This window comes from Phaethon aethereus (genome assembly GCF_964289735.1).
Source record: "Phaethon aethereus genome assembly, chromosome: 21".
NCBI classification, from domain to species: domain Eukaryota; kingdom Metazoa; phylum Chordata; class Aves; order Phaethontiformes; family Phaethontidae; genus Phaethon; species Phaethon aethereus.
Window position 1 is genome coordinate 4,662,948 of NC_138597.1, and position 23,687 is coordinate 4,686,634.

Here is a 23,687-nt window from a genome sequence, read left to right on the forward strand (position 1 = left end):
TAACCCCCCCAACTTTTCAGCCAGGGAATATGATGACATGTTCCTACAGTAAACAGTCCCAGATTCAAATAATGTTTGGTTTAATGCAATAGATTTTCATTTCCCACCTACAAAAGCAAGTCCGTCAAACATTGGTATGAATATTGGGCCTTATTTCCCAGACTTAAATTGGGAGGAGCTTAGCAGGATTTTATAAGCATCCACAGTATTATAACTGGTATGCATGATGAAATCAATACATTTGATTAATCTTATATAAAGCAATACATATAAACATTTGACTAGCCCACTACACAAGCTCTGCCCATTAAGCTTAAGATACTACTGCCCTCAAGACTATACTGGATTTTTCATGGTCTTTTACACATCTCGTACCACATTAAGCTTCCAACATAGTTTAATAGTAATCCACTAACCAAAGAAAGCCCAAAAATGCTGAAGTACATTACCTTGTATGGCATCTGCATAAGGTATCAGTAATCATAGGGAAACTGCTTCTAGAAATGAACAGTCCTTACCATAAGGGGATATTTAAAGTTGTCACTATCAAGGGAGCACTCTTTGGAAGCTACAGCCAGGCCTTGCAAGATGGGAATAAAGATCTGTAAAAAGAGAAGTAGATTACTTTATTCAAGAATAGGAAGCAATCAAATGACACTATTGCTGTACACAGCAGGAAAGGTCTGTTCATTCTTCAAATAGTGCAAGTTAACTACAGAAAAAATAAGACCTTTTCTTTAAATTTGTATCAGTTAAGCCTGAATGCCTAACAGATTATTCAAACCTAAAAAACAACTTCCTTGACAGTGTGTAAGTGATGTGCTGACTTGATGCCTGGGCATAACAACTTACCCATAAAAACTTATTTCCAGGCTCTTGTATGTAGTTTTCTTGATCCCATTCTAACTTGTTTTCAAACGTTTACTTTGCAAACCAAATAACCCCGGGGACACGTACATCTAGATTTAGACTCAACGCTAACAGATACAAGCTGAAGCTGACAAATAGTAATGTCAGCACACCGACAAAAATCAGGTTTGGTTCCATCAAGTTCTTGGCACATGGAAACCACATGGGGAAGCATATACACATTCCATACAGCATCACTATAGATACAGTATGCATGTGTGCAAGCATGTGTATTACACACACAAACGAGAGCACAAGTTCTGTAGAGGTCTCCAACAACTTGATTGCCCAAATGGGTAATCATTTATTTGCATATACACTTGGGGTAATAATATAGCTTTAATTTTGCATGTCATGTAAGCAAGTTAGTTTCGTGCTGGTAAGTTGTAAACTGTGGTAAAGATAATAAGCAGCAGCCAAGGACTGTTATGAAAGAGGAAGTGACATGACAGGAACTTATTAATCAAAAGTATTTATAGCCAATTAGTACATCCCAATCAGACAGCTGTGACAACCATACCCTCACAAATAAACTCTTAGAGTAATTTTGCAACAATTTTTTGTTCCTACAGTAGGAACAAAAGTAGGAAAGAGTTCCTACTGAATTTTAAGTGTATTACGTTGCTTCCATGAAGAGACAAAAAATGTATTATTAAATCATATTACAGAAAAAGGACTATAAAGTTGCGTCTGCTTCAGCTAGAGGAATGGTTCTCTTCCCCAGGGTAGGTGACCTTTAACACTTTCCATAAACACTTTCTGACAGTCTTAAATGTACTTTCAACTGCATGAACCTCTACTAAAGGTATCCAGACAGAGATATAAATTATTAAAAGATGCTTGCACTACACAAAAGTTAGCTAATGTAATTTTTTTCCCAAACTGGAAGGATCAAATGCCATTCTGAAGGCCCCTTTACAGCTAAGTCACATAATACTATAGGAGCGCTAATTAGATACAATTAGAACCTTACTGATCTGCTTTAACATTATATGGGCGACAAGAAGTTTGCTAGTTTTGTGTCTTAATTACTAGGCCCACCAGTTCCAATTTTTATCACCTCTGAACTACTCTGACACACAGAATAAACCATCTACTGTTTCTCAATCATCTCCTCTGTAAAATATGAAGACTTAATGGACTAGGATTTGTAAAATGCTCTTAGCACCTTAGATGCAAACTATTAAAGTTGCAAAGAAGGGTAAAGATTGCAAGATGGAAAAAACAATAAATCTTCCCGAGTATGATTACAGAAGATTGCTATCTTACACATACATTTTTAGAGTATTTTCTATAGAAGCATAGAAGGATGAAAACCCAAGATCAATCCTGTAATATATGCCTGCATACTCCAAGTAGTTAATTTCAACATTACATAAATGTGTGCTTCTTATTAACAAATGCACTTTTAATAATTAGAACCAGCAAATAATGAAAGTCAGTCGTTTTCACTAAATGCTAGATAAGTTAAAACCAAACAAAAAACAAACTCCAATTGCTTAACAGGTTGCTAGCCCCTGAAGTAACAGGTATAGAACTGTGAGATGCAGAATAAACCTCTGGAAATCCACCCCCTTGGATATTGCAAATAGTAGAATCAAATGATATAATAATTTATTTTTCACCTATGCCTTACCTGTTTGAACACCTCTTCATCCTGATAAGTTGTTCTCACCAATTCTTGGATGAAACCAAATGGGAGATTCCTACACAGCATATATGGTACCAGCAAAGACTGCTGCTGCAATGACCTTTATTTGTATAAAAAAAACAATCCAAAACTACTGATTATTTGCAGTAGTATTTGCAAAAGCGTCAGAGTAATCACATCTAAGGATGTGCCAGAAAGCAGATTATCAACATTTATACACATCTACTCCTTTCAGAAGTAACTACCCTTATCTTCTCAAGTTACTTGTGGAAAGGTTATTCTGAAACAGATGCTGCTGCCAACATCACACTTCAGTTTAATGAGGCTGGAAGAAAATAACAGCTTCGGTATAGTAATTGGTTCTCCCTTCAACTCCTCTCTAATGAAAAGGCCCTTTGTTAAGCTCAACTAGTGAAGGAACAACATTTTTTGATGTTTGTTTTTCAAGATAAAGAAAAGAACATAACATTAGTCTTTTCTGAATTAATACTGTCATTTCTTTTAATTGCTCCCTAGGATTTTTGAAAAAGTAACTTGTTTTCCTTATTACATATACAAAACAACCCAATGTTAACATTAGTTCATGTAAAGACAAAACCAATCTCAAAGAACAGTGGATAACTGGTGCAGTTTTAAAGATTACAGAAGTATTGTTTGGAAACACAAATACAAAATTATGCAGATTTTAGTAAAAGTCACATATCCTATTTTAAAAACCTTTCTACCAAAGGCTTAAATTAAACAGGCTGCTAGTCAAACAACTGCTGTTGAAACAACTGCACTTGAAATCTCATAGTCCCGATTTAGTGCAGAATGCCTACACACAGATTTACATCACCAAAAACACTGTGGTAAACTCTGAAGTAAACAAGAGCTATGCCACTTTAGCAGTCTTTGGTACATGTTTTGATTTGAACACTTGACTGTTTCTCAGATGCAGCTCTGTTGGTTACTGACTTTCACAGGAGTAGTGCCCCACAATCTGCAAGTAAAACATTTTATGCATGAGGTAAGGCAGAAAACAGCTTGGTTAACTCGGAACCCCCATTTAAACTGCTTAAATCAACCTGGATGATTTTATCCAAACACAATTAGAAAACACTTAAACTGCTCTCCACCAAACATATCAATGGGAGCAAGAGTCTTCAATGGTAAAGCAATAAACTATTCCTCTGAGACGTAAATGTATCCTGCCCCAGCAATTGATGTTAGTTTTCTTAACTAATCCTCAGAAGAAAGAAAAAAAAAAAAAATCCCAGAACAGTCTAACTTTCATGTCTAACATCAGCTGTATTTACCTTGGTTGTGTTAAGGATCCCTGTAGCACCAAAGCAGCATGTGAAATGCACTGTGATCGGATGTTGCTCAGTAACTGGCTAACTGTTGGCTGGCTACACATCTGATAAAAATAACTTGATTTTAATACAAACTAAAAGTAGTCAGAACAGACAGGAATTATGATCAGTTTCTTTACTCATGCAGTATGGATGTAATACGCAAACTAAGATTAGCACTACGCCAGCTAAAAACCTTTCAGATTACATAAAAAAAAGCATTGGTTGGTTGTTCCCCAGAACCAAAAGCTTAAGGCAGTATATAGAACACTGATAGGGAGCTGGTCTCACAAAAGCATGTTTTACATGGAAAAAACTTGGATAAAATGCAGTAGATCAAAAGGGGAAGGACAGTTTCTAACACAGTGCTTATATGCGATGCAAATATGATGAATTAATAATAGTTAAAGTGACATTATAAATTCTATAAATCCATTTCTACAACAAAATCACCACAAAAGAACTATCAGTTTCCACCAACTTTCCCCACTAAGCGGTAAGGGGAGCGTCTGTGACAGCACTGATACAACTTCACTCATCTGAAATATACCTTTGGTGCTTTTCTCTCCTCTATTCCAACTCTGTCAAAACACTCGATGAGGTAGTTCAGCATCTCTGTCTCCTTACAATTTTCAATGGTGAAGTGGTCACTGCAGGAATCTGAAACACTTGAGCTGCCAGAGCCTCCCATACTTTAACACACACAAAAAGGAGAAACAAAGCATTAGGTACGGTTCTGCACTTGTGCACAACCAACTAATTCATAAGCTCTTGACTTCTCTGTCATTTTCTGAAGACTCCATCCCATCACACACGGTTCAATAATTAAGATAATTTCTGTGACCTATGAAGAGCTCTCCATTTAACAGCTGGTCCAACTCTGAAAGTTCAGCTGTACTGTAACATGACTGAAGAATCAATTATCTCATTAAATGAATAAGTATCTGAAAGACAGCAATAAGGTGCATGACTTTACTGGGAATCAATAAATCTTGTTCTCACATGGCAACACTGAAAATGAACAGTCTTTAAGTTGTACCTGACATCAGAACTGTTCAGACACTCAGGAGATCCCAACACTTCCATGCCATGATGCAACCTCTGCAGTTTCTGCATACAGCATTCAAAATGGTAGAAATTTCACCAAGTCTGTTAACACTAGCCAACCCACGGAAGGCAAGATCCTCCCACTGAAGACAAAAGACCTTAGCTGATAGATAGGGCCACAAACAATCACTTTATATATTCTAAGGAAGGCGATTAAACAAGACAGGAGGCAATACATCAAAGCAACTTATTCCTTTTAAAATTTAAGATCATTTAATTTCAACTCAGTTCCTTTAAATTCCCTTACAGTAAAATAGGCCATAAAGTAGCACAGCTGGGGGGGCTGGAACACTGGTCGTGTGATACTGTAAACACAAAAACTAGACGCACAAAAGCAAAACCACACTTGAGAGGAGAAAGAAATTAAATACAAAAGCAAGAATATACCCCACAATTCTCTATCTCAGACTTCTATCTCAACAGAACTCTTCTCTACATAACAGCTTGGCAAGTCTAATTAAAAGGAAAAATCCTCATTTTACAGAAGGAAATTAAGAGAAGATATATTGACTTTATGTAAATGGAATTTTCCAAAATAGCAATTCCATGGATGGTCTATGGCTAGTCCTCAAAGAGAAGTCTATGTACAGTCAGGGTGGATTTAAATGAAGATCAACTCAAGACCCAGATCTTAAACTGGAAAATAAGAATATTTGTTTCCTTAAATGCAGCTTTTAGAAAACACGTTTAAAACTACAAACTGTGGCAAAAATGGGATTTCCTTCAAACTGTAAAATAATTTCTTTTAATAATTGAGCTGTACAAATCTATTGTGCAAGCTCTACAGTCCAGCCAATAAATCAGGGAAAGGTTATTACTGCTAAGCATCTGGTCGCTCAGCATGTTAAGAAACATAACTTCTAATAGCAGCAGTCTTTTTGCAGAGAGAAGTTGTTTTCTGTTACTCAATTAAAACTAACCCATGTAAAACATAGCTCTATTAAAATAGTACTCAGCAACCATGAAGTCATACACACATTTTCTTTTCTACAGTCTCTCTTTTAAACCTCCTGACTTCTCACATTCAACTTAAAAATCACCCTTTTAAGCACATCAATCTATATACTTCTATAGTTAGTCATTCTGTTAATGATTTCACTGCAGGAGTAACTGAAATTATTCTAATGCAAAGCTCATACATCCTTCATACATACATTGAATGCCTTGGTATTTTCAGAATGCAAGTTGTTGCATAATTGTACAGTCACTGTGTTTATAATTTAACTAACATCTTAACTGCTGTCTGCTTAGTCTACAGACTAAGACTCCAGAAGCACAGCAACCTCAGAAAGGCTTTGCAACTCCATCCAACATTTGGATTAAATTGCCAACAGCATAAAACAAAGCAGTCGGGGAAAAAGAATCCTAAATTCCACATACACAAAAAAAACCACCTTAAACTTGTATTATCAAGTTCACTCTACTTAAATTTGGAATGGAAATGAGGAGATGCTATTGCAAAGTCTTCTAGTTAGCAGTCTGACTTCAGCAGTAGTGTCCCAACATATCACAGGAACCATCACAGACAGAAAAGCTAGCGGGGGGGAGACCCTCTGATAGAAGTCTTTTTTGGCATTCCCTGACATCACAAGATATTTCCTAAAGTCTTGACCTAGCGTAGTTTTAGAATGCTCAAGCAATTAGAGTTCTGACTCCTCTTGTAACTGAAATACTTCAACGGGGACTGAAAGTCTAGGAGGAACTCTTTTCCTCCCAATTGTTCAAGGCCACCTCAGAATTACTAGCAATCGTAATCAGGGAGCTGAATGCTCAGAGGAAGTGTTCAGGATGCTAGCAAGACTACAGAAGTATCATTTTTCAGAAAAGTCTTCCTAAAACACATGGGTTTTATAGAAAACATTTATTCCTTTCTCCAATAAAACATTTCTCCTTCTCCATACAAAAGAACGGGACATTTCTTTTGGAATTTTGGTGCATGTGATGAGGCTGATGAACGTTAAGTTTTAATGGGAAAAGAAATCAATGAATTGTTTTCACCAACAGACTAATAAAGAACACAGGATCACTTGGATATGACAACCACTTTTGTAGGAGGGCTGCTTATTTTTTCACACTAAAACCTCAGTCCTAATAAGAAAATGTTTCTGTATCAGCTGAGACATTGCAGCATTACTCTGCAATGGAATGTAAAACTAGAGGAGATCCTACTCCACATTTACATTTCCAAGAGCTTTTTTTTTCCTTGGCATATCCAGTGTTCTGCAGGTTTTTTTGCACAGCTATCTGGCTAGCTTCCAAACAGAACTCAGCAATATCAATTCTCATTTTGTTTTCACATATCTTATTGTCACACAAATGAAAGGGCTTTGCTATACACTTCCTAAGTCTCTGTTTTACAGCAAAATATTCTGCCCTTCTCCCTCCACTCTTCGCTGTTCCAACTACATCAGCCTCTACTACTTACCACATCAAAGGACCAGTTGAAACTTTAAGGTATATTTTCCTTACAGGTTAGAGGAGTGATCCTCAGCTGTCAAGCAGCAACGAATCTTCAACAAAATCATACCATTTGCATTAGTTGGCTATTTGCCACTGTATCTTTTTCTACATGTTAACCTTTGTCCTCATTTTCCAGTTTTTGATAGGAAAACATGCACATGATCTACCACAGGTTTTAAAATTACAACCATGGGTGAATAATATTCCTTCTACTCATACAGTCAATGAGGAGTTCCACTCAAACATCATTTCAGAAACCATGCTCATTAAACTTAAAAGGCAGTATGATTAACATTTACTTTATCTTAGTCATCTCTTCAAAAAAGAGCTGCCTAGCTAGCACTCATTATTCATGTTTATATGCCATCTTAAAAACCCATTGAAGTCACCTCCTTGGCTTTAGTCATTTCCCAAGTTACTCTGAAGAACACTTGACACTACACAGACTGTTAGTTCCTAAACAACCAAACATGCAGGTTACATTCTCTTTCTCCAATACCTGGACCCAAACTGGACACAAGAAAAATCATCATCTTCATTTTCTTCATCACTACTGTCCTCAGACACATCAGAAACGGCAAGAAGGAGGAGGGAGAAAGGGTTGTCGTATATACTACCACAACAAAAATGAAAAAGGCCATCAGATTTTTTTTAAGCCAAGAGAAAAAGTAAATGGTAGTTTCTCTGTGTAAGCCTGCCCAAAATCATCCTCTCTAAACATGCAGACAACAGGTAACTCCGTGTTAGTAAAACCAAGACTATACTAACATGCTCTGTTACACTACTACAAGTTATTCACATATCAAAACACCACACGTTCACAAACCAAGAATTTAAAAATAATTTTGGAGACCTAATAAAAATTATGGCTGAACTGGGAATGTCTAGACATGACTGAATAGTAATTACTACAATTATAAGCTACTGAACTTTAAAGCGGTGGTCTCAAAACCTTGCATGCTTGTTTCTCCCTCCTGCAAGGACTGAGGATTCCAGGAGCAGCCAACAGAGAAAATACAGTAGCACTTGGCCTGGCATGCTGTTAATAGGCTAATCTGTAATTTAAATCTATGCACTAGGGAATCAAATCTAACACAGTCCAGCAAGTAACAGCTTTCCAGAAGTCAGCTAAATCCCTACTGAGAAAACTGATTTCAAAGCAGGAGGTCTGTTTGGTTTACAATCCAGGAGTAGCAACTGAACAGAAAGCTTATAGTTTAACTGGAATGGATGCAAGAAGAGGAGGAAATTAAAACAATATTGCTACCTTTAAAGTAATTACATTACACCTCAAATGCTCGCAGAAGCAGGTTTAACATTTTGGCAAAGACGGCTTTTTAGCAAGTCAACGTATTAGCACAAACCAAAACACAGAAATCAACTCAGGGTAAGTAGGGTGAGCTCAGCACAAGCATAAGTCCTTCCAAACTGCATGATTATGCCACACCTTCCACGGCACACAATAAACACACTCTTTTATTCTTGTGAAATACCTAGAAGGAATCCTGTTCAGTAAAGAAGAACGCCTGCGCAAGGTACTGGGTGAAGCAGTAAACAAAGGTGGACCCATTGTTGTGGGTCTCTGTCTGGATGTGATGACTGGCATGGCTGGAGGGCTAGCAGCCATGGCTGGAGGACTTGGCGAACTAGATGGGATGGAAATATTCAAGGAACGCGGGATGGAAGAAGCCGAAAAGCCTCCAGAATGGGCAACAGTGTATGGCCGGTACCTCGGAGAAGGCGGCTGCATCCAAGAAGAGCTTGTTGCTGTGAGGTGAGAGCTGACAGTAATGGAAGGCACAGATGTAGTGGCAACTGAACTGGCTGGTGGGGTAAGAGATGAACCAGTCATTGGTACATAGCTTGTGAAATTGGTAGTAGGAGCTGGACTAGTCCCATAGAGACTAAACCAGTTACAGAGGAAAAAGAAAAAAAAAAGCAATGATTTAGGATATGCAGAAAAAGGGTGAAAAAGATAAAAATGAGCAAGATAAGCCCTTGCCCTTCTGATGACTCTTCAGCAATAATTCTGCAGCTCACACACATTATTCCTTTTCACTAATGCTGAATAAAACTGTGTCACAATCTACACACTTTGAAGTTAAGAGTCATAGCCTTCACTGATGCAAGTTAGGGATGCTCCTCAGAAAGAATCAGCTACATGGCTTTAACCTACCAAATACACTTCTAGCCATGGCAACATAATTAAGAATGATGAAATGGAGGGACATTCACATGAAAAAGTGAAGACTTTAAAAATCTATTCTATTTATCGTTCTCGGGACATTTCTACGCCCCTCTCTCTCTTCTAGTCTACAAATCAACATTCGAGTGAAATCAGTATTCAGTTATAATCAGAAGTCACCTGGATAATGAACTGGAACCAAAGGAGCCTACGTTACAGAACATAGGGCTGCTTCCTGGATTAGAGCCCATGTTTAAAATCAGGCTTCTATCAGGAGACCGGGCAGCTGCAGCAATTGGTTGTGATGTAGCTGTCAGGCTAGCAAATGGGTTTTCATCCCTTGACTGGGTGGACATCATCAGCACTTCCATCAAAATCTGCCCAATCAAATCCTTAAAATCTGAGAACACTGTTAAGAATAAAAGAAGAGATTTAGTATGCTCACCTACTGTCTTCACCTACACATTAGTCAGGGTTATAAACATTTTCAGAGATTTCAAACAAAAATTACAGTCATTTACTTCTGTGAATTCAGGGATGCTTTTGACAAAAAAAATAGACTGACACATTTATAACTATCATTTTGTCTATATTAACTAGGTTCTGAAATTATAGCTACACAAAAATATAACTTTATGGAAAGTACAAAAGATCATAGATGACCTTGTTATTGTTGGTTTTTAAAGCTGACTTGTCCATCCCTCCAATATTTTCATACCTTGCTGTTGAGCTGGGCAAGTAGTGTCATAAAGAAAGGAAAAAACAATGTGCACACCCCCACATGCCCACAAACAAAATAACAATTTTTAAGTTGGTCAGATCTTATAGCTGACATAAAATATAATCTGTTATATAAAATCATCAGGAATTCTTAACTTATCAAATTAACTGCTAAATGTCTATTATTATGCAAGACAATCCATTAAGTCAGTAAAAGGCTTCTGAAAAAAAAAAAAAAAATCCAGTAACACTGCAATATCAGCACACTAGTTTGACAACAGAAAACATAACCGGTAAAAGCATAGCAATTGACTAAAACAGGAGCTATGACCAATCGGTCCCATGTTCCTTTTTGGGGATTCCATTTCCTGTACATCTGCTGATAGCAGATGTTGAAATCAAGCCAAGACCACAAGTAGGTGGCTCCAGCATTGTAGCAATGAGAGAAAAAGCTAAAAATAAAGAGTAGGAAACATGCCGTTCAACTGAAACAATCCCTAATAACGATAACAGTTCAGATTCCTACCTTCCTTTGGATTCTGCTTAAACTGACCAGAGAGTGAATTCAGGAAGATAACATCTCTGTCTCGGTCCTTCCAAGAGACTCTGAAGATCTTACAGACCAGCTGTAAAGCTTGTTCCTCAGATACTTCAGACCCAGACAGAGGTTCCTTGGTTAGGGGTGGAGTTAAAAAAAAAAAAAAAATTCAACTTATTTGCAATCATATTAGTCAAGCAACAATTTTATCAGATGCAGGTCTTCTTTAAACAGCTTCAGACTCACTCTTAATGATACATTTTGTATATTTATGAAGGAATATAGATATATTTGTCAAAATTTATTTGGGAAAAAAACCTGAAAAAACACAAAAGAGATGCAGAAAAGTTGTAGCAGAAATCCAGTAGGAAGCAAATTCCCAAAACACATTTGAAAACAGTACACTAAGAAGGGAAATTTAACCAAAATACCTATGAGGTCTGCTTTAAGGAATTAACTGGGGATTCAGTTTTCATTATGCACAGGTATTTTAAGAGTTTCTTGTAAAAATGAAAGCATGGGAAGGAGCGAGCTTCCCCAAGGCTTTCTTGCTTTCAAATCTTTGCCCAAGATACAGACATCTTTCACTCGAATGAAGTCAGGTCAGGTCAGGACTCAAGAATTTGCCTCGTCCCTCCCCACCCCCCTTTTTTTTTTCTCCTCTCCAAAAAAAGAAACATCATGTAAAATGTGTTGAAAATGAAAAACTAGTCTCTCCATAAAGAATGCTACCAAAGGTTAAATGGGAGTTGCTAGAATGGCTAGCAAAAGTTAAATAGGAGGGTTCTTGAAATCCTAAGGCAGCTTTGAGTGTGCACCTGAAAAAATGGCAGAATACAAAGGAATAAAACTCAGGTAATTACCTCTGCAATGTGAGGAGAGGTAGCATTCAAAGACATTTCCAAAATATACACGACAAGCCAGTAACATAAGTTTGTCCCTCCCTACACTCTTCTACTAATACTGTAAAAGTAACAATGCACAAATCAGACAATTCAACTGCATAGAATTTCAAAGATGGAAAAGTTTTAGCTTCAAAGCTATTTTCCTGCAAGAGTTCTGTGAGTTGTACACATTTCCTAGACCAAGAAAAAAATTTCTGATATTTGACTAATACAAGTGCAGATTCCACTGCTATGTACCATACTTCTTGAGATAGTAGTACTCCTTTCTTTTAGAAAAAAATTAAGTCAATGTGGAAGAACAAAATGCAGATTGAAAAAACCCACGGGTTGCCACTAAAAAGCTCCCTTTCTGCCTTTAAATTTGAGATCACATAATGGCCACCAGGTAAGCCTAGACTTGCCAGAGGTTCTCAGCAACTACCAGCACTGTACCCTTTTCCAAAGCTTTCCCTCAAACCATTTAATAAACCATAAATTTTGGTACATTAATACATTTTTATTGACTTAAACACTTTGCTGGTATTCTACTGTTTTCAAGTACTTCTACTTCTCCTGCCTATTTCTGCAAAGAAGGCTTTATTATTGACACCATCATTTCAAATGCAGATAACCAGGCAAGACTATGCCATCTCCTATCCACTTTTTGGTACCTCCAAATGAGTACGAGGAATTGAACCAAGTTTGCAAAGGTTTATTTTACTTTCCCCGCCCCCGCTTCAAGATTGTCCTTGATTCCAAGCTATTTATTTCACAGTAGCACAATGCAAGCTGTCCAACTGCCTGATTTGCAGCTAGGAATCGACTGGAAAGGATTCTGCAGCAGCGTTATAGCTACATGGCTTTAAGCCAGGCTTTTACCAACTGACCTTATTACTGACAGTGCAGGAATAAACAGACATCTAATGAGCACTGCAAGAACTGTTGTAGAAACTTCTCTCCACTAACACTGATGTCCCATTTCTTTATGGCTTTATTTCACATAGGCCTTAAAATCAAATAACAAAGAGGACAATTTTAGGAGCGAATTCGAGCTTTGTATTTGCTTGCTTTCTTTTTTTACTTTAAAGTGTTCTACCACCTATCTAAACCTTGATAGATAAATTTTCTTATTTATTTTCTTATACTATCATTAAGAAGAAAACCTCATTACATAGCACTACTTCACCATACATAACATTTGTTATTAGACCTCTAAAAAGCTATACAAATAAGCTACAACAATCTTCAGAAGTGTCTTAAGAAATATTTCTTCAGGCCTACTGCGTATTAAAAAAATAGATCTGGGCATCAATAGGTCACTTGGCTGTAGAATATATGACAAAACATTTTCTTCAGAGTTTTCAAATATCATTCATAAAACAATTTGGGACAATCAAAATGCAGTTTTGATATCGGAAGTTTTGAAAATTTTTTTCCTTCCCACAAATTTTTATGAAGTGCAGTGAAGAAATTGTTCACAGATGACATCTGAAGGCTAGTTCCATCCTCTCGAAAGCACTTATTCAACATCTGGAGATAACTGAACTCGCTGCAAGCTAAAACTCTGCATCGCTGCTGCATCTTAAATCCTTTGTTCCTGTTCTATTCCATTATTTGTAACACTTACCACACACAGTTCTAGTAAAGAAATTTCTCCAAAAACAGGGTTGTCCCTTTTGAGAAAGAAGGGAATGCAAGGCAAGCCCCAGGAATATTACAGACTGAAAAGCTGCAGCCATGTAAGGCTATGTCAGTGCGGGAAAACACAACAATATAAGCAAAGGCAGAATTTACCAAGTGTGAGGTAAAGTCTTCATAACATAAAGTTAACTTCTGAAGTAACAGAAGCATGCATTACACAGAAAACAAAAAACCCAGCTCTGTTAACACCAAATTGCATTATCTGAACAGGCTCTCCCTTGAAATCCCGAAGCTCAACGTTACAGTAACATACAGATGTAGTCTAAAAGAGAACAGCCAACATAAAACAGACTAACCTTATCCGTCAGACTCCTTTTCTCTCTGCGATCATTCTCATCGACCTCCATGTTTTCAATTCCTGAATCCACATCTACCTGGGACATACTGAAAGTGGAAATAAGAGAAAAAGCCCATTAACTCGTGGAAAGCCAAAGCAGTCCTCTAAGATACTGACTGCAAGACTGTCACCTAAGTAGAAGCAGCCAAGAAAAATGAAAGCAACAGGAACAGCCATATGTACAAACAGCAATTAAAATCACTAGTTGATAAATGCTTCTCGTATTTCATTTATTTTGAATTCCAGAAACAGAATATTAAATTTCTTCAGCAGGCAATACAAACTACACAGCTATCACATCCCATAACCTTTTCTTTTTTAAAATAGAGTAGCTGAATTGTCCCCATCAGACATGCTAACCACTTAATGTCCAAGATAATGCTTTGTCTTATCACTTTCCCATTAAAACCAGATTAGAAAAAGCATTACAGTGGTCTAAACAGTGTGTCATTTTAAGCATTTAACCCTATTGCATTAACACAGCTGGAAGTGAGACATGGCAGAATATTTTCCTGTGTAAGTGGCTTTGATGATTAGCATTGTGCAGTATTTGCCAGCTTATATAAGCTGCATTTTTTACCTTTTCTCACAGGAGACACTATCAATATCCATGCTCTGAGACCGAGAGAGAGACTGAGATTGTGTTTCAAGGCTGTTCGATGGAGAACTGCTGAGTGAACTCACTCCTTCGCTGCTCTGGCTTCGGTGGGCTACTCCTAGAGAAAAAGCACCACCAAGATTACTACTACAGAGATGGGAATGCACTACACAATTATTTAGATGCAAAAGGAGAGGAGATACTGTTTTTCAGTCCAGCTCTTAAACATTCTTAGTAATGCATTAGGAAATATATGTTGTTAATATTCACATTTGAATACAGATAATCACATTTTCTACCTCCCCTTGCAGCAGCAATGTAGGAATGCTTACCTGCATTACAACACAGAGAACAAAACTAAATTTGCATCCATGAAGTGCTCAGCGATTCATGTCCATGAAAAAAGCCCATGAAAAAAAGCCCATTAGCAAACTGATCTCTTATAAGATCTGTGTACTACCTTAAGACTTTGTCAAAGACGCTCTAAAGTCAGTCCCTTCTGAATACAGCTTCACGCTGGGTCATTACAACAAAGTTAACTTGTGTGAGGATACAGGACAAAACTAATTTGAGTTCTGATAGTCTTCCCACAATTTACTGGGAAATTACCAGTACTCTTCCTTCTCCACCAGAATAATATAAGCATCCAAGAAGTCCTAACAACATGCACTAAGTGCCACACCAGGAAATGGAAAGCAATATAATGGCTTTGGAGCATGACTGGTGAGCTTCAGGATATGAACAGATGTATTCACTTTGCAATGAAGATTTCTTCAGAGAAGGGTTAGATACTAGCATGGTAGGAGGAAAGTTATATGTATAATTCAGCATAATCCTGAAAAAAACTTACATTCAATAACAATGGAAGTTGCATGAGTTCTACAAACATCTAAATGGAGAGGGCTCTTAAGAGTAGTCTATCCCTAAAATTTGTGCCTAGTGACACTATTTGAAGTTATGTTTTATAATAAAGTAGCATTAATTGCAAGCTGCAACTGTAGTTTTATCAATACCGGGTATTTGCATGACGGTAAACAGACTCCTTGAAGGAGTAGGAAAAAAGGTATTTTTTTCATCTGTCTGTTTAAAAAGAAAGCAACAGTGTATTTCACTCCTTTGGGTTCTTTCACCTGCAGTTTACAAGACATTCCGCAAACAGTATTAGGTTTCAGGTGAGAAGTATAAAACTAGATTGACAACCTATTTTTAAATTCCAGCACTGGCTGTATTTCAACGTTACTACTGAAAGTGCAAGCTTGTCCCACGTTTATAGCAGCAACACATTCTGAAGTTAACAGTGGGGGCAGCAAAACAGAACAAATCAGGATTATACTCTTTGACTCAAGCTGTTCATTTTCAAGCATCCGTCTCAAAGCTTTTCTAGGTCTTGAAACAATTTTACAGGAACAAAACTGCAGAAAGCAGAAAAATCCAATTTAAAAGTCAGTTTGCTGAAGAACAACTAAATATTCAGCATGGGAGGTAGGAAAAGCTGCTTCACTCTACCACTTTAAAACTCCTGTTTTACTTCCCTGAGTATACCAACAGTTTGTATTTAACTACTTCTATTAGGCTGGATATTAGTCAGTATGCAGAAGACATTCAGATCTTCACATAAAAAGCAGAAAAGATATGAGAGGTAAAACTAATCCTATTCAGAATAGGATTTAACAAGCAGATTGTCCAAACGCCTATGCTCTATAACTGAGGACATGTAAAAGCCCTCTGAGGCATAGCAGGACAACACAGAATGCATATGTAACTTGCACCTATCACAAAATACTTGCTAAAAGTAAATTTTGCTCCATTTTGTTCAAAGCTTCTATACTTTGGATAGTAATTTTAGGACTGTAGCTAAGTATTACCATCCATTCATAAACAACATTCAAACAACATTCATAAGCCCAATTAGGTTTTCAGTATGAAAAGAAGAACAGAGATAGGAACCGAGATCCTCCAAGAAAAGCTAGATTTCACTTCACCACCTATTTGCCCATATTAAATGTCTGCAAAACATTTCACCTAGGAAGCAAAAAAAAGTCAAGAAAAACTCCATTTCCGTTCTAAATGGCTATTTCCCCCAGTCCTGGAATTTTAGTGATGCCTACTACAGCTTTGACACTGAAAGTCCTTGCATGAGGCACAGGCCCAAAGCCTAGTACAGTTTCTCCACAAAGCCAAAGATAGAGAAATGTCAGATATAGTGTCTGAACGGAGCAAAGTTGCTCAGGTTAAATAAAAGCAACTTTCAAAAGCAGAACTTCAGTGATGTGGTTTCCCTAGAGATAACACCCAGCAGAAATATGCTGTCCATGGCAGGGGAAGGCTGACTTCAGCAGGGTATTCCAGCATGCTGCTGATTTAAGATAGTCCAGTTACAGCCTTGTTTTCCTTCAGTACATCATCGATTATAAAAGGGCAGTCTTCCTTGAGTCCTTCCTCTCTCCTCCTCCCTCTTCCAAAAGAAAAAGCTAGCTAAGTCAGTGGATAGAGAGATTAGAGCAAACACGGTTTACCAGGGTGACAAGTGCATTGTTCTGCATTCCCTTAGGGTCTTACTCCCACTGCCAGGAAAATGTACTTCAACAGTTCTACTGCAGTACTCATTAACAAGCCTCTTGAAACAAACTGTCCTGCCTATCACCTTTTCACAACAAATCTTCCAGAATTACTCGGTCTGTACGTTACTGGGTCAGGTATACAATAAAATACCTGGCATCTGAAGTTTCAGATTTCCTTTGGGGGGGGAAAAAAAAAAAAGGAAACAGCAGCATACAGGGATGTGCAAAAATTATGAAGACCACACACTCAGTGTGTATGGCTGTCATTGATACACTGTTTTTCATCTCTCCAAAATATTTTCAAAATACATACAAAATAATGATCATATTTTCCATGCAATTGATACACAAGTCTGACCTCACCATGACATGCATCTTCTTAGAAAAAATGGACGCTTACAAGGGCACTATTCTGCTGGGGCTGCGCTTTCTATGTCCAAATGAATTAAAATCCTCTCCAGTCATTTTAGTCTACTGCTCAAAGGAACTCCTGCAAACCACACAGTGTTAGCTGAGTCTCCATTTACGCTAAATAAATACAGCAGATGATCAGTTGTGAACATTTCTTTCCTGACCTATTCTCCAATTTAACCATATCTCTTATCCTGATGTGAAAAGACACACGTTATTGAATTGCTGCAGCGAATGGCACTGTAGGAAGCAAACACTATCCTGACCAGGTAACTTCTGTTTCTGGTCACCAATCTAGTCTCTATAGTTAGGGTACTGTCCAGTGCACATAGATGAATTCCTAAAAACAGAAGTCTCTGAGGTCTAAGCTATCTTACTACTTCAAACCATCATAAATCTTGTCTACCAACACATGAACATTTCTACCTTCAGGTAAATGCTTCCACACCTCCTGCTCTGTTGGCATTATTGTTTATACAGTTGTGCAGTAAGATGGATCAGGAGCTCATCTATTTGAAAACTAACCATTTATTTATCCTAGGTTAGTCTTCACCCGGATTAAGTCCATGATCCACCTTACCACACAGTCGCTACATACAGCAGAGGGAGAGGCAGTGAGAAATACTCCTTTTGGTAAGAGTCAGACCTAAGATGCACTGAAATAGTCACGTAACCACAGGCTGAGTGAACACAGTAAGTAAACTCTGCACTGTTCTTAAAAACAGAGAAGTCACCTTTGCTTCTGGGTTGCTGTCTACAATCATGAGGACAATACACAGTGTTAAATTCCATCTGCAACGAGATTTTCTCAGGAAATGCTTTTGATAGCTTTTCTCTGTCCTGCTTGGGATACAAGGCAACAAAATAAGCAGGAACAAGTCACTTCTAGGTATTTCAGAACAGCACCGTAATTAAATTGCAAGATTTAAGCTTGTAATACTGTACTTGCCGAAGGGAAAAACATAAAATTTCAGAAAGCAAATGGGTCTATAGGTAAAGAATTCTGCATGTTTATCAAGGAGCCTCTGAAAAAATATTATTTCTGCCAAATTATTAACAATCATATTGAAAACCTTTTGAAAACAACCTTGACGTTTGTTTTGAGATTGGTTTTGTGAACCTTTTAGCTTACTAATACAATATGCAAAACAATTTAAGTTTTCAGAGAAAGATCATAATACTGGAAAACATGCCAATTTGTTTTGATTTCTAAGATATCCAACTTGAAATTTTTTTTTTTTTTTTTAGGTCAAAGGTACTATATGCAAGAATGTTGTCTTCACCTCTCTACAGGGCAACCCTCCCAACTTTGCACGCTTTCTGCATTTGTCTGATTTTAATAGATCAGGCGTTATTCATATCTTTGCATGAATACATTTGTAAATATCCTACTTGTATTCACTCCAGTAAATAGTAAAACTGGCAAAGTAATACCAAGGAGAAAGCAAATACTTTATTCTTACGTTGACAATGCACAGTCACAGCCTACTATTTTTAATTGGGGCAAATGCTAGTAATCAAAGATTAAAAATGAACTTGGGACTGATTGCTAAAATGTACCTGGAAAACAATCAATAAAAACTATGTTGCAAGACTGAAAAGAGTTTTTTCCTGTCTCCTTGACAGATTGATTTTCTTTTCCGTAATATTAAACTGTATTACAAACTTCTTCAAGCTTTGGTAACCCATATTTTAAATGCCATTAGTTTACTTATACCTGGAGAACAACTGGATCTAATAATTTATTATTTGGAAAATGAAAACAACAAGCACCTTCATTCACCATTTTAGAGTGTTTCTTTTCTTAAAATTATTTTTTGTAACAGCAGAAGTAACACCAGTAATAGCGTTCATGTTCTAACGATAAGGAGGTGCATAATAACTTTTAGTAGACATACAGTAGTGATTTTTGTCACTAACACACCAGCCTACCTGATGCACCGATTGGAGAGGTAGCTGGGGTCATGCTATGGACATTTAGGCCTAGACTATGGGATGGCCCCGGGGCTGGTGCTACTACAGGTGGTCCAGGGGGGGTCTCTCTCTGCGGTGATGTAAGTGGCGTAGCAGGCTGGGAAGATGGTCCACCTGCCAACCGAGCAAGGCGCCTTCGACGAATCTGCACAAAGGAAATAAAAATAACAGCAAATAAACAAGTTCATTCGCACACACATATGCACACGCACCCCCCTGGTGCCCTTTGGCCCCCCTACACGGCAGCGGTATTCACTCCTGTGAGACTGCAAATACAGAAGCTTTAATTGATAACCTGCTAAATGCAGCCGAGTCTTACTGCCGTTTCTCTGTTCGGCATGAGAATACTAAAATACCCTTGATGCTTAGATTTTAAGTACGTATTTGCTGCCTTGGAAAACCATTTGCACTGGAGAATACATGTTTGTCCCTTAATCGGTTGTGTAAGACAAGTTCAACATTTACTGCTCAGCAGTTTCAAAACCTGTAACATTCCCCATTTATTTTGGCATTTGATGAAACAAACTGCATTAATCTGATAAAAGGGACAATATGAACATGACCTTTGCCTTAATTTCACACCACATGATCCTAATAAAAACACCTGTGCTAAAGAAGATCCAGTTGAAAGCTAAAAGACCACCGCTGTCCAAGTTAAGCTGAAACAGACCTGCAACACTAAAAATACACAAATTATCTGCTGGACAAAAGCATCTTGGGAAGTGAAGACAGACAGTAAGTAACATTCCCTCATCACCTAGAGACATTATATCACACAAAATTTAAAAAAATAGTTTTTGCACGTTACTAGTAAGACAGAGAAGCATCTGCCTTCAAAATCCGACTTCAGAAAACTGTTATGAACCTATTTATTAAAATTAGCATGTGACCACATAACATTATTATCATACACGAGAAATAGACTAAACAAAACTTATAAAACTCATCATTGACAAGTGCTTCTAGTGAAACTTGAAGCATAAATGAAAAACAGAAAATAAATTATTTATTATCACAGGCTGCCTCAGAAGATCTGTTCATAAAGTTTACATCTTTGGCTCGAAATTGGCCCAGCATGAAATAAAAGTATCATATTTGAGGGTGTCCATTGCCTGCAAAAATAAGAAATTCACGTTATTCCTTCTTGTCTTATGATGCTCAAGCATTGCATGCAATGTATCAGTTTTCGTTTCTGCTCATAATCATGAAGATCTGCCAAGCAAGTGAAAGAGTGAACAAAAGATTTGTGTCAAGTCAATGTCTATGCTACATTACTATAGTCATTTAATGGCCTGTTGAAACCTACCCTGACAGGAAGAACAAATCAAATTAAACCAGACTTCAAAAACTATGGGAAAAGTGTCTGGAACTACATCTCCCTCCACGACAGGTGTCACCACATCAACATGAACATGAATAAATCCCCTTTCCCCGCCCCTCCTCAAGACAAAAAGAAGGCTATGATTAGAACATCTTAATCTCTTCTCCTTGTCAAACAAAATAGGGGAGCTTGTTGTATAAATTGTTTAGCTTTGCCATAAGTAGAAGCTGTGCATATTAGGGTGTCTCAAAAGTTATTTTAAAATAATATCTTAATTTTTCTCCACTTTTATCTTGTATCTTAATTATTTAATTATTTGTATATACAGTATATTGTATCTTGTATCTTAACTTCAGCTGTTTCTCTGAAAAAAATACAGACCTACCTAATCCCACAGAGGCATACCTGAGAAAACGTCAGCTACACGTCCCCGTATCTATTTTCCCTATTGCTGAATCCAAATGAAGCATTCATAGCTCTCAAAGCTGTTCCAAAATATTATCAGTTAAACAACCTAGCTGAATTGAAATCTATTTTAATTAGGGCATTGAATTAAAGTTTTAAAAGCTGTTTCCTTACCATTCAACTAATCTATAACCACGTGTTTCAGATAAAGGAACGGCAAGGAGGAATGGAGGAAAAAACCCACCAAAAACCAAATACACACACAAACAGTCCAAACATACAGAAGCGGCTGAGAGAAAAAGATGAAGATTAGTCATGTAAAAAGCAAGAAAAATAAATGTGATGTGAAACTGTTCCACAACTGCTCACGTTCATTCTTGCTACCTCTTTCCAAATCTGATGTTAGGAAGGAAATGTGAGGAGAAAAAGCCATAAGTATTAAACAATATATTTATCAATTTATTCTCGAATACAGTCAAACATGAATTACTCAAACAAGGTCATATCCCTCACAAGGTATGACTTGCACAAAACCTCTCTTCTCCCAGTTTCAAGCAGATAATCAAGGTCACTTGTGCCAGTCAGCATTCCTTCACCAACAGTGCTAGGCTAGATCAATGCCAAAGTAACATCAAAATCAGCTGCAATCATCACTGTTGAAACAGGAAAATACCAAGAAGAACTTTCTGCCTTGTTTTTGTCACTCTTAGTCCAGCAACCACCCATCTTTCTTACAGGCCAACCCCCCAGACTGTAACCTGCCCTGAAAAAAATTCAGAGAGAGTTCTTTCTTGTGCAAACAAATCTGCACAAATACCAAGCTGCTTTTAGATACGATATTGCAATTACAACCAATACAAGATTTTTCCCTGCACCTTTAAGGATGATAGGCAAATTACACTTAGCTTCCTTACTGCTGAACAAATTGACATTAAAATATAAACAAACTCTGATTATTTTTTTCCCACCGAAAAAGACAGCTTTCAGAACTGAGGGTATATTTAGCGATTGTTAAAAGGACCAGATTTGGTTCTTAGAGACCTTGAGTTGCCACATTCCTCTAGGTTTACATCAAATTATGTACATCTGAAATTAGATCTGAAATAAGGGAAACAAGGGGGAGAAACAAAGATATTATGCTATAAAGGCAAAGGTGCAGGCTGAAAGAGAAGTTTGAGAATACAGCATAAAACTGGTACCCACACAGTCTATCCAGCTGATTCCCTTGTGCCTTAAGGCTGAACAGCATTAAGACAGGGAAGTAAAATAGGATTTATGCTCAGGGCACAACACGGGGACTCAGATCACATACACTTGTTTGCACAATACTAGGCACAAATAAGGCCCCAACCTGCCACCTTCACATAACACAAATAACCTATGTTAGAATTGTGAGAGTTCAAAGTGAACTGTTCTTATTTCAGACTGAATGACTCTCCAAATCACCATGAAGAAACACATAGCTGGGTTTTTTACAAAATATTTTCTTAGGAACATTTAGGGTACCTCACTAATACCCAACCCTTGATTTCATCAATAAGTACTTGCAATAATGACATATGACAAAGCTGTTACGTATCATTACGTTGCCTAACAGTGACAAGTTATTGCTATTAATTATTACATAGGCTAGGGAACAAACAATGCCCATCTTCCCTACAGAGCACAACTCCATAATATACACTTTAAAAGGTTAATAAAAATATCTAATGGGTTGAATCAAAACAGCACATTGTTTTTTAATTAGTACAGTTTTTGCTGGACACATCTGGACTATGCCTTTGAACAGCAGCTTTCAGGAATACATTTTTGATCTTACTGGACTTCTTAAAAGCTGTTAGCTGGACACACTACAACAAACAACGTAAAAATAGCACCCTGTTAAAAACAGTTAACTGATAATTTAATTTTGCAGCAGACCAATAAAGATACAACCAGGAAGACTGGTCCCTCAGGCTCACACACTCTCAGTTAAAAAAAAAAAATTTCGGTATCAACATCTGCTTTAGTGGCAACTGCTTAGCAAGACTCTAAGGAAAACTTTTTTTTTTTACCATAATCATAGAAGAGTTCCAAATCTGTACGATAAGGGGTAATTTGAACGGATAGCTGTATTTTTCTTGTATTCATTAGAGCGTGACAAATTGGTTTAAGAAGTGCTTCATTTTCTGGTGACGCTGGTCATGTTCTATGCCCAGAAAACACTACTCTAAACTACTCAAAAATCACGTAAATGTTAAGAGCCTAAGTTCACATCATTCTTTCCCACTTTATTTGGCTTGATTCTGTTTTTTTCTCTGCAGTCCCTATTCTCATCTTGTGCTATTTATCACTCGTGCTAAAATTCACACACTAAAAAGGCATTTTCTGTTCGCCCCTCCTAAAGATTTTAGTATGGTCTGTAGTGAATGACAACTTCTAACGCTTTAACAAAGTAAACACTGAGAAAATTTCAGTGACAGACATTATTGATAGCAGTGGAAAATATCTTCCTAAAATACATCCTATAAGCCCAAAGCCATTATCAATTGCATTTGTGTCTCCCTTTTTTAAGTTACAATCTGTTAATGTTATACTTAATTACGGTTTGA

At 37.3% G+C, this 23,687-nt stretch overlaps 1 protein-coding gene across 3 annotated transcripts in view; it reads right to left on the reverse strand.

Annotated features, from left to right (window-relative positions):
- Positions 1-23,687, reverse strand: part of UBE4B (ubiquitination factor E4B) — a gene marked incomplete at both ends in the record, with an annotated part of 40,784 nt that overhangs the window by 15,412 nt on the left and 1,685 nt on the right. The window contains 11 exons of one of the 3 annotated variants that reach the window (XM_082009433.1): positions 519-602; positions 2,546-2,660; positions 3,859-3,959; positions 4,445-4,586; positions 7,961-8,074; positions 8,955-9,365; positions 9,827-10,055; positions 10,893-11,037; positions 13,786-13,873; positions 14,407-14,542; positions 19,329-19,515. In XM_082009433.1, coding sequence (XP_081865559.1) covers positions 519-602; positions 2,546-2,660; positions 3,859-3,959; positions 4,445-4,586; positions 7,961-8,074; positions 8,955-9,365; positions 9,827-10,055; positions 10,893-11,037; positions 13,786-13,873; positions 14,407-14,542; positions 19,329-19,515 — 1,752 coding nt within the window. The remainder of the gene's footprint in view (positions 1-518; positions 603-2,545; positions 2,661-3,858; positions 3,960-4,444; positions 4,587-7,960; positions 8,075-8,954; positions 9,366-9,826; positions 10,056-10,892; positions 11,038-13,785; positions 13,874-14,406; positions 14,543-19,328; positions 19,516-23,687) is intronic. The other 2 variants (XM_082009434.1, XM_082009435.1) reach the window with 2 other exon arrangements.